Source organism: Ctenopharyngodon idella, chromosome 22 (assembly GCF_019924925.1).
Source record: "Ctenopharyngodon idella isolate HZGC_01 chromosome 22, HZGC01, whole genome shotgun sequence".
NCBI lineage: Eukaryota > Metazoa > Chordata > Actinopteri > Cypriniformes > Xenocyprididae > Ctenopharyngodon > Ctenopharyngodon idella.
The window spans coordinates 27,449,241-27,460,171 of record NC_067241.1 but is presented as its reverse complement, the minus strand read 5'-3'; the positions used below and the strand labels follow the sequence as shown (position 1 = coordinate 27,460,171).

General features: G+C 38.2%; 2 protein-coding genes across 4 annotated transcripts; one reads left to right on the top strand and one right to left on the bottom strand.

The window, feature by feature from the left end:
- Window positions 1-137: 137 nt before the first annotated feature.
- On the bottom strand, window positions 138-8,066 carry LOC127504758 (polypeptide N-acetylgalactosaminyltransferase 6-like). 3 transcript variants are annotated; one of them, XM_051879729.1, is made up of 11 exons: window positions 7,929-8,066; window positions 6,381-6,863; window positions 6,074-6,246; window positions 3,492-3,641; window positions 3,082-3,316; window positions 2,654-2,771; window positions 1,685-1,885; window positions 1,453-1,584; window positions 1,224-1,325; window positions 704-874; window positions 138-525 (listed from the first exon to the last, which is right to left on the bottom strand). In XM_051879729.1, the coding sequence occupies exons 2-11, from the start codon at window positions 6,860-6,862 to the stop codon at window positions 412-414; spliced, it is 1,878 nt and encodes a 625-aa protein (XP_051735689.1). In that variant the 5' UTR covers window position 6,863; window positions 7,929-8,066; the 3' UTR covers window positions 138-411. The 3 variants fall into 3 exon arrangements, 2 of the variants coding, with proteins under 2 accessions (XP_051735689.1, XP_051735688.1); XM_051879728.1 differs by lacking the exon at window positions 7,929-8,066 and adding an exon at window positions 7,578-7,697; XR_007927441.1 differs by lacking the exons at window positions 138-525; window positions 704-874; window positions 7,929-8,066 and adding an exon at window positions 7,578-7,711 and having other exon boundaries at window positions 1,453-1,592.
- Window positions 8,067-8,226: 160 nt separating this feature from the next.
- Window positions 8,227-10,009, top strand: LOC127504760 (testis-expressed protein 49-like). The gene is made up of 4 exons (XM_051879734.1): window positions 8,227-8,457; window positions 8,553-8,618; window positions 9,446-9,581; window positions 9,685-10,009. Exons 1-4 carry the CDS (start codon window positions 8,361-8,363, stop codon window positions 9,731-9,733), a joined length of 348 nt encoding a protein of 115 aa, XP_051735694.1. The 5' UTR covers window positions 8,227-8,360; the 3' UTR covers window positions 9,734-10,009.
- The last annotated feature ends 922 nt before the right edge of the window (window positions 10,010-10,931 follow it).

The window sequence follows — 10,931 nt, the reverse complement described above, 5'->3', positions numbered from 1 at the left end:
GTGTAACTAGAAACTCTATTCTATTGCATTAGCGCCACCTTGCGTTGATGTACATACTCGATTGGATTTTAAGAAACCATTAAAAACAAGAACATTTAAATCCACTTCACAATTACATTCAGTCATTGCACACCTCGTTTACAAAAGTCTTTATATCTTTAATTCATTAGCTTTCATGTAATAATAAATACATTGTTTAGAAACTGAACAGTGTTCAGTGTGAGAAGAGAAACAAAATAAACGTGCATTATTTGACAAACAATGATTTTAGTGCTTTGATTTAGTAAATTCAGTCAAATGGAATTAAACTTGACCTAATTAAAATTAGAACTTCTGATTCATTGCACAAACTTACAACATTTGTGTAACATTGCACTTCTGTTTTGTGAAATATTTCAAAAGAGACACAGATCAGATGAAAGACCAATGCTGATAATTGTTGGTAGGGTCACAGCTTTTCATGATGATGTTGCCATACTCCACCATTAAACACTTCTTAAACAGAGCATTGTGGAGAAGATATATCTGCAAACAATTACAAATGTAAGATAACACAAAGATTAAAGACCAAATTAAAATCTTTAAATGGATGAAGCACACAAAAGTTTGAGATTATAAAGGTAATTTTGTGCCATGATAGTACATTCATTTTTTGCAACATCACACAGCCAGAGGCAAAGGGATGTTGGGATATGTACCATACCTGTTGGGAAAGAAGAATGAAATTCCACATCTGCTGTGGAGCTGGGACGGTTCCACCACCCTGAAAGTTGCACAGCTCCACCCGCACAGGTTCAGGCTCGATCGTCGCATGCAAACACAGCTCCTTATCAATATTATGCCTCAGCTCCTGATGAGACGTGTACTCAAAATACTACAGAGAAAAAAAATAACACAGAAAAAGAACTAAAATATTTAAACATACTGATTTAAATGCAGAGTGCTTCTGTTTACTTTGGCCACTTTTTCATGTTTCTAAATGGTCAAATTCAGTGGGAAAACATTGCCAAAATGGTAAATAAAAAGCAAAACAACAAAATAAAAACAAAACAAAAAAAAAAAAATAACAAAATAAAATAAAAAAAAATAAGATAAAACAACAAAAAAATAAAACAAAACAACATAACACAATATAACAAACATGACAAAAAACAAAATAAATAAAATAAAATAAAATAAAATAAAATAAAATGTGAGGATGACAGCAGTGGTCATTAAAATACCTGATTTATTCCCATGTTGTGGCAAATGAATAAAATCACTGACTTCCCTCCAGGATTCTTCTCACCAATATCAAGACAAGTTTTTGTGGCAATGTTCTTCAACTACAGACATATGCATACATTATATATTATATATATTATATTATATTATATTATATTATATTATATTATATATGTTGATAATGGCTATTACTGCAATAAATTATCAAATTATAACATTATGCATTACCGATCCAAACAGCACAGGGTTCAAATCAGGCACAAAGGCCTCTGTGTAAATGTTTTCTAGATACCAGGAGAAATTTTTGCAATGTAGCTTCTCTTTGAGTTTCAGACGTCCACTTATGTCCCCGTAGGATTTCTGTGCTCCTCAAAGGTAAAAGAGAAATATGTGAGATTTACAAAGAAGGTTTTTTTTGTAATCAATTAAAAATATTACATACATTATCCACTTCTCTCACCTCCGCTGCAAAGGCAGCAGCTTTTTTATTTCTGTTGTAGAAAATCTTCTTGTAATCATCCATCCAGACTTCTGCGAGGCGAACCTGGTTGCGTGTGACCACATCTATGCCTTTTGGGAAGGAATGTGGACTTTTGGTGCGGAAGATGTGGCCGACCACAGAACAGGGAATGATCTCTAGACTACCTCCACACAGCCATACCTGCAAGAGCCAATACATGATGTATGATACCAAAGCAGTGTCGTTTTAGTATTATTTATATGCTCTTATAGTATTTATTAATATTTTGAATTTATATTTTTTTTCTGTCTATTTTCATTTTAGTTTGGGTTTTAGTAATTTTGTTATTGTAACGTGGGGAGAGGGAGAGCTGGATCCATATGCAGTGAGTTTATAAATAGAATAAACAACAAATCCATCACGGACCAAGACTCGACAAAGAACATAGAAACACACGATCATAGTTTTAGGCCTAGTTCACACGTACATGGGTATTTTTATAAACAGGAGTTGTTCCTCCATTTAAAAAAAATAAATAAATAAAAAAACGTGTTCACATGAAAATGCAAAAACAGTGCTGTCAAGAGCATGCCAAACCAACAGGTGGCGATATAACCCTAACCATAAAGCCATGTTGGCCAATCAGAAGCCTGGAAAAAAGATTATTACCGGTTCAAGTTCTGACGTCACAAGCCAAAATCTCCGGTTTTCAAAAATGTTCGGTTTCAGTGACCAGATACTGCGTTTGCGTCTGGACGAACGGCCAAACCGCATAGAAAAAGCTGTGGTTTTGAAAATACCCGTGTTCATGTGGACAGGGCCTTAGTTAACAATAAAAACACTGTACCAGAATTATAATGATCTGAGTAATAGTAAATGATGAATGTCAAAATCTTCTAATTTTATGATGTTAACAACAGTTCACTCAAATGATGCAAAAAAAAATACAAACCTGCGAGAGGGTCTTACCCTAAATGACATTTCTATGTTCTCTCCTCCCCAAAACTCCATCTTGTCATCATAGGTCCCAATGTGTTCAAAGAACTGCTTGTAAATTGCAAAAAGTCCCCCGGCAATGGCAGGTGTCCTGAACGAAATAAAAATGTAACTACATGAAAATTGGTGTGGGACAAATGTAACTACATGAAAATCATTATGGGGACAAAAATACCAACCATTATTGACCTTGTGGGGACTTTTTTGGTCCCACATAGGAAAACAGCTTATAAATCATACTTTCTTCATGTTTTTCAAAAATGTAAAAATGCAGAAAATGTTCTGTGAGGGTTGTGTTTAGGAGTAGGGGATAGAATATACAGTTTGTACAGTATAAAAATTATTATGTCCCCATAAAACATAGAAACGTGTGTGCATGTGCATGTGTGTGTATCATTTGCCTGACAGGATAGGTTTCATCTTTGCGTTTCACCCTCTCTTCTTCAGGAATAGTCTCCCAGCCAAAACTCAGGGTCCAGTCAAAGTTACCACGGGTATGTGTGCGGGATGACGGCACTGGCTTTGTGAACCGTAGATTGTCCTTGTTGATGACAGCAATGCTTGGGCTCACAACTGTGGTAGGTTCCTGAACTAACCGGGCCAACAGGGGCTCCAACCAACCATAGAAACACTCACCTGGGAAAACACACAAAATCAGAGTAGGAAGTAATATGTCTACTTTAAAAAAAAAATTTTTAAATATATTGTTCACCTTTTAAAGGACTACGATTTGATACCTCCAGTCAGTTCAGTTTCTGTGAAAGCCAAAGGTTGGGGTGCACTCTATAAAATCCCAATAGTATGTACTCACAGTGGGAGTCCAGGAAGGCAAGCACCTCTCCTCCAGCCTCACGTGCTCCCAACAGTCTGGCAGCAATTAAACCTTTCCTCTCACGCTGCCTCAGGACACGCACAATCTCAAGAGACTGGACATACTGTTCTAGTGGGGCTTTTAGATGATCTGAAATGAAAAAATTAATACACTGCCTTAATCTACAAGATTTCAAATCAAAGATATACTGTTTTAACTAGATTTCCATATTTTAATAAGAAAAGTATTTTTCGAATGTGTTTTGAGCATATTAACACATAGTATGCTGAGTGGTTGACAAGGAGTTGCTAGGGTGCCCTTAGTGATTGCTAAGGCATAGCTAGGGTGTCCTAAGTGGTTGCTTAGGTTTTGCTAGGGTGTTCTGGGTGGTTGCTAAGATGCTACTAGAGTGTCTGTCCTAGGTGGTTGCTAAAGTGTTGCTAGGGTGTCCTGGGTCATTGCTAAGCCATTGTTAGGGTATCTTAGGTGATTGCTAAGACGTTGCCATGGTGTTCTGGGTGGTTGCTAAGCTGTTGCTAGTGTCTTAGGTGGTTGCTAAGGTGTTCCTAATGTGTTTTGGGTAGTTAAGGTGTTACTAGTGTGTCTTGGGGGGTTGCTAAGGCATTGCTAGGGTGTCCCGAGTGGTTGCTAAGCTGTTGCTAGGGTGTTCTTAGTGGTTGTTAAGATATTACTATAGTGTCTGTCCTAGGTGGTTGCTAAAGTGTTGCTAGGGTGTCCTGGTTGATTGCTAAGAGGTTCTGAATGGTCACTAAGGTGTTGCTTGGGTATTCTGAGTCATTGCTAAGCCATTGCTAGTGTGTCTTGGGTAATAGAGTACCTCAGGGATGACGTGTTTTTGTCGGCAAAACCCGGAAGCGAGTTAGCATTTTAGGACTTCCGGTTCCATCGCCCCGAAGTCAATGGGTTTTTTGAATGGGTTTTTGCTAAATCGCCTGAAATAAGGTCTGTGGTTAACAAAGCCTCTAAATATTTTCACGTTTTGATCTATGACATAAAACACACCAGTTATAACCCGCTTGTGATTTTTTAAACCTTTATTGTGTCTTAAAAACGGCGGTTGCTAACAAATTGCTAAAAGGGACTACTTCCTTCGGCGGGGACCTTAGACGTCATCATGACAAACAGGACATTTGGACAGCATTTCTCATGAAAAAGTGGATAAGTATTCATACACAGTGCAGATCATAATCAGCGAGCATGTTTTTAAATAAAGTTGTTTTCTAAATAAAGTTTGAGGAAGCTTGGTGGTGGTGACGTTGATCCGCGACCATGGTGTGCTGTAGTCCGTTTATAGCCTACTGTTAGCTTTTTATATCTGACGAATTTATTTAGGCTTCAAAATGTATAAATGTTGTGTTAACTTGTAAAGCTTATCTTGATAGACAAAACGTGTAAGTGTCATAACCCTTTGTTGAACACAGAGCTTATTTTTTGTGATTTTCCAAGTCTATGGGAAAAAATGCATTGGCTTTCGATCGAGGGAACCCGTGCGCCGCTAACTTCCGGGTTGGCCCAACAAAAACACGTCATCCCTGAGGTACTCTATTGCTAACACATTGCCATAGTGTTCTGGGTGGTTGCTAAGGTATTGCTAGGGTGTTTTGGGTGGCTGTAAAGGTGTTGCTAATGTGATTTGGGTAGTTAAGGTGTTACTAGTGTGTCTTGGGTGTTTGCTAAGGCAATGCCATGGTGTTCTGGGTGGTTGCTAAGGCATTGCTAGGGTGTCCTGGGTGATTGCTAAGGCATTGCTAGGGTGTTCTGAGTGGTTGATAAGCTGTTACTAGAGTGTCTGTCTTAGGTGGTTGCTAAAGTGTTACTAGGGTGTTCTGGGTGATTGCTAAGAGGTTCTGAATGGTCACTAAGGTGTTGCCTGGTTGTTCTGAGTCATTGCTAAGCCATTACTAGTGTGTCTTGGGTAATTGCTAACACATTGCCATGGTGTTCTGAGTGGTTGCTAAGGTGTTGTTAGGGTGTTTTGGGTGGCTGTAAAGGTGTTACAAGTGTGTCTTAGGTGTTTGCCATGGTGTTGTGATTGCTAAGGTCTTGCCATTTATTTTTGGGCTGTTAAGGTGTTGCTAGGGTGTGTTGGGTGTCGGTTAAGGTGTTACTAACTAGTGTGTTAACTCAAGGCATTGCTAGGATGTCCAGGGTAGCGTTTTCCAAAAGCATCGTAAGCCTAAGTTGATCGTAGCTCCATTGGTGGCAATGGTTCTACGATCAACTTAGGCTTACGATGCTTTTGGGAAACGCAGCCCTGGGTGATTGCTAATGCATTGCTAGGGTGTTCTGAGTGATTGCTAAGCTGTTACTAGGGTGTTCTAAGTGGTTGCTAAGCTGTTACTAAGGTGTTCTGTGTGGTTGCTAAGCTGTTACTAAGGTGTTCTGTGTGGTTGCTTACTGTCCCAAGTCAAAAGAGGCCACCCTCAGGTGATATTCTGGTCTCAAGATATGGCTTGGGTCTCTTCTTCAATGTAAGTCCATGGAATTTGTTTGCTTGTTTTATTGTCAACCTTTTTCATACGAAGTACCTAAAAACCCAATGTAAATTTGCCTTTACTCACCTTGAGTACTTGCATCATCCACCAGTATGATTTCATTGAGTAAAACAGCAGGTGAAGTATGCAAGACACTGAAGATAGTGCGTAGGAGAGTGGACCATGCCTCATTGTGGAATACAATTATCACACTGGTAGTGGGTAACCGTGGACATCTGCTGAACTTTTGTTCAATGCATCTTGAAAGAGTAACAGAGAATTGGATATATATATATATAGAATATCTTTTGGAATTAATCTAGAACTACGTGATCATATGGTATTAAAACTCTCTAAGAACAAATTTTCTCAGTCTGCCTCTTATGATACTCACTCAGGGGGTCGAGTGTCGACACCAAGAGTACGGTGGAAGGAGATGCGGTCACTAGCAAACTGGTTGAAGCCGTTTCTAGAAAAACCCTCTTGCTTCTCCCTCAACCCCACAGGAGTCATGATGCCAGATATGAAAGGGTTTCCATCAGCTCCAGGTCCTTCAGGATCCTCCTGAGGTCTCTCTATGTGAGGCCTGAGCTCCTCCATGCTATAGAACCCAGAGGGACAGCTGGCATCTCCAGATAATGCTGAAGCCCCTTCAAATTGTGGAGCAATGGTATCCATCCGAAAATGCCAAATGCTGCTAGAATTCCAACCCATACTGCCTCTGTATCTTGGCTTTAGGGAAAGACCTTGAAGCCAGTTGGCAGACCTCCACCCCCCTAGATCCAGCTGTAATACCCATAGAAGGGTGATTAAAAGGGTCAATCCAAAGATGCACAGTTTTATGGGTAGTGCACATTGGGGACTTCGTAAGTGCATCCTACGTGAAAACAAACCACACTGGATCACAAATTCTGGTTCAACAAGAACTTCATGTAACTTCATCCATTTGTTGTAGTAACAGAAAAATGTTCTGCAAAATAAATTACTTTGCACTGTTTTTGATTTGAGAAGATCATTGACAACAGTGTCCCTCAGTGTGACGTTATACAATATACAGCATTTTCCTAATTATTTTATGATAATATTATGAATTCATTTTTAAGAGGAAAACATGGAATATTTCAACACACAGCAGGACTATTTAAAGATAGGCTAAATGTAACTTTTGGCCCACTAACAGTTAATAAAACTGCAACACTGTTTTGGTTCTGTTTTGGCTCCGCCTTTGAAGCACAGGTGAACACATGGATACTGGATATCTTGTTAAAGCAGATGGACACATAAATAGCAAAAACAATTGTTTCTGCAACTGGTGATTCCCCAAAGGTTTTTCCATTTTTAATCATTTTTTTTCTCATTCGTTGTAACGCCAAAATTTCAGCTTCACGTGGCGTGCTACTTCCAAACCATAAAAGCATCACAGTCCAGAGCTACTTCTGTGCAATAATATAATTTACACACGGGCGAATGACGTATGCATGTATTACGCATTTTCCCACGAAATCCGGCCCGACACCAATAAATTATAATTAAATCATTATAGGGTTATCAAAGTATATTTGAGTAAAGTGGTTTGAAAGACGGTACTCACCCATTAATAACATTTTGGTATTTTACCAAAAAAAAAAAAAAAAAAAAAAAAAAAAAAAACAAGAACGAAGAAGTCGAACTACTAGGCATACTCTCTATCAAATAACTATTTTTTATCTCTGAAAGAACCATATAACCAAACCGAGAGGACCTAACTTAGGCCTGAGAAAGTATCAGTAGCTTATTTGTAACCGGTGCGTTCAAACAAGCAATAAACAGATGCGACCATTACGTGTCATGTCTATTATTGAGAACTCAAGCACTTTGTAATTTGTATGATAAATATAGGCTATTTCATGAAAAGAACTGTGGTAGTTCAAAGAGTGGTGCTTCAACTCAAGTATGTACTTACCTGCACTAAAGTGAAGCGTTGTAACCACTTTACAGTTGTAAACTTAACCTGCACACCAGAGAAGTTATTGTGATTTTTTTTTTTTCTACCAGTAAGATCATTCCGTCATGCCAGGTGCATCTCATTGGATAATTTGACCGGTTTATTTTCTCCACAAACAAGTGGTTATCTAAAAGAACCGTGAACTAAGAAGTGGACGGAGGTGATAATTTAGGAAGCAAACAATGTGTATGGCTTTGAATTTGACTATAATCGAATTTAATTCTGTTTTGAGCATTATTTTTAAACGTGCTGATGAATGAACAGGGCAAATGAGGGGCAGTGCAAGTATCCATGACAACACATTAAACATTAGCGAGTGAAGGTCGTGTTCGACTCCTTCGGAGCTCGCTCAGTTCAGCTCGTTCTGTCTGCTCTTGTTGAGTTTTGATTATGGCTTTCTTCGGAATCACATATCTGGGCTATCAGAACCCTTTCGGAGACAAGATGATACCATCTGCCCAAAACAAACAAGATACACGAGGACGAGGTATGGCTGCTTTGGTTCGATGCAGGCGCTGCCGAAAGCACATCTATTTAGATTTAGTAGTGAGGTTTATTATGCCTGTTTTTTTTTCCCTTCAGACTCATCAGACCTGCATCTTGGCAGCCAGAGCAGATATCAGGATCCGATCAGACGCGTTCAGAGGTGTAAGTTCGTACTAAATTCATCCCAAAACCCACATACTGCATTTATACCTCACCAAAGAGAGATTCATGTATAGTTCATAAATTAATAAGCGATATACACTACCATATATACTCCATGTGTAGATTAGTTCATGTGCATTATGAATTTTTTTTTTTTTTTTAATGAATTAGTCTTAAAGGGTTCACCCAAAAATGAAAATTCTGTCACTAGGAGTCGTTCACTTTCAAATGAAAATTACCCCAAGCTTTACTCACCCTCAAGCCATCCTAAATGTATATGACTTTCTTCTTTCTGATGAACACAATCGGTGATATATTAATAAATATCTTGACGCATCTGAGCTTTATAATGGCAGTGAATGGGACCAATGAGTATGAGCTGAAGAAAATTCACATCCATCCATCAAAAACGTACTCCACACGGCTCTGGCGATGCATTTCTGTGTGTGTATATATATATATATATATAATATAATATAATATAATATAATATAATAATCCATATTTAACAAGTTGTGAAGTAAAATATATAGCTTCTGCCAGACCGCCTTCTGTATTCAACTTACAAAGAAAGTGTAAAACTCTCACAGTTCAAAGTGCTTACGGTACGTCCCATGCCTTCCTATTCCAGTTACGGAAAAAAGCTTAACTGATATTTTTAATATAACTCTGTGTTTGGCTGAAAGAAGAAAGTCATATACACCTAGGATGGCTTGAGGGTGAGTAAATTATCATTTTTTGGTGAACTAACCCTTTAATAATTTACCTTAAATTTTAATTAATTTGCAACATTCTTGGTAGTCATTGATGTCTTGTTTCCCTTTCAGCTCCTAGAGAACTGTATCGTGTACCTGTGACGGACAACCAGCAGTATGGCTGGTGGGTTCCCGCTGAAGGCCTGAAGAACCAGGAGCCTTGGACTCGAACCCGTCACTTCCCACGCAAAAACAGCGAAATGACAAAGTATGAAGAATGTTAAGCTATGAGTCAAACTCTGTGTAGGCTAATGAGTATCAACAAATAATTGTGTAATGCTTTAATACATGTATTTCATTTATTTACTCAGGTTTGTGAATGAGATGTCAATGACCTACCCAGACTTCAGCTTGTTTTGATCTCTGATCCATGAAACTATAGTGATCACTGTCCCATAATGCTTCAACACTACAGTGCATCACTTTGCCTTGCAGAACAGGAGGTGCAGAGGATACGTAAATGTAACGTGTATCCACTACACACATCTATGACTGTGCCATATTGTTTCGAGAATTTAGTGCAAAAAATGTTGTCTCATAATGTATGTGCTAAATGCTATTCTTTGCATATACCTGTATTATGGTGGCAAAATCCAGTATTAATAAAAACAATGAACTATTTGTGACTAAACTTGACATTTTACCTGAAGCAGCTTTCATTCTGAAACTTCAAGTTAAAGGGTTAGTTCACCCAAAAATGAAAATTTTGTCATTAATTACTCCCCTTCATGTCGTTCCACACCCTTCGTTCATCTTCGGAACACAAATTAAGATATTTTTGATAAAATCCGATGGCTCAGTGAGGCCTCCATTGACAGCAAGATAATTAACACTTTCAATGCCCAGAAAGCCACTAAAGACATATTTAAAACAGTTCATGTGACTACAGTGGTTCAACCTTAATGTTATGAAGCGACGAGAATACATTTTGTGTGCCAAAAAAAACAAAATAAGGACTTTATTCAACAATATGTAGTGATAGGCGATTTCAAAACACTGCTTCATGAAGCTTCGAAGCTTTATGAATCTTTTGTTTCGAATGTGAAAAGAGCACATATCAAACTGCCAAAGTCACGCCCTCCAGTGGTGAACCATTGAAATTTTGAAACACTTGTGACATAACGAAGCCTCGTTTACTGTAATCATGTGACTTTGGCAGTTTGATACATGCTCCTCTGATTTGAAACAAGATTTGTAAAGCTTGGAAGCTTCATGAAGCAGTGTTTTGAAATCGCCCATCACTAAATATTGTTGAATAAAGTCGCTATTTTGTTTTTTTGGCACACAAAGTATTCTCGTCGCTTCATATCATTAAGGTTGAACCACTGTAGTCACATGAACTGTTTTAAATATGTCTTTAGTAGATTTCTGGGCATTTGAAAGTGTTAATTATCTTGCTGTCAATGGAGGCCTTACTGAGCCATCGGATTTTATCAAAAATATCTTAATTTGTGGTCCGAAGATGAACGAAGGTCTTACAGGTGTGGAACGACATCAACTAACCCTTTATAGTTTGTTGTAGACCCCTTAAAGGGATAATTCAAATACCAGTGCTAAG

Excerpts from the sequence above, each read along its gene's own strand:
- LOC127504758 (XM_051879728.1), bottom strand. The coding sequence starts at position 7,666 with ATGCCTAGTAGTTCGACTTCTTCGTTCTTGTTTTTTTTTTTTTTTTTT. Across the intron at positions 6,864-7,577 it reads TACCAAAATGTTATTAATGG|GATGCACTTACGAAGTCCCC; the intron begins GTGAGTACCGTC and ends GTTTTCACGTAG. Across the intron at positions 2,772-3,081 it reads GATGAAACCTATCCTGTCAG|GACACCTGCCATTGCCGGGG; the intron begins GCAAATGATACA and ends TATTTCGTTCAG.
- LOC127504760 (XM_051879734.1), top strand. The coding sequence starts at position 8,361 with ATGGCTTTCTTCGGAATCACATATCTGGGCTATCAGAACCCTTTCGGA. Across the intron at positions 8,458-8,552 it reads ACAAGATACACGAGGACGAG|ACTCATCAGACCTGCATCTT; the intron begins GTATGGCTGCTT and ends TTTTCCCTTCAG. Across the intron at positions 8,619-9,445 it reads GATCAGACGCGTTCAGAGGT|CTCCTAGAGAACTGTATCGT; the intron begins GTAAGTTCGTAC and ends TTTCCCTTTCAG.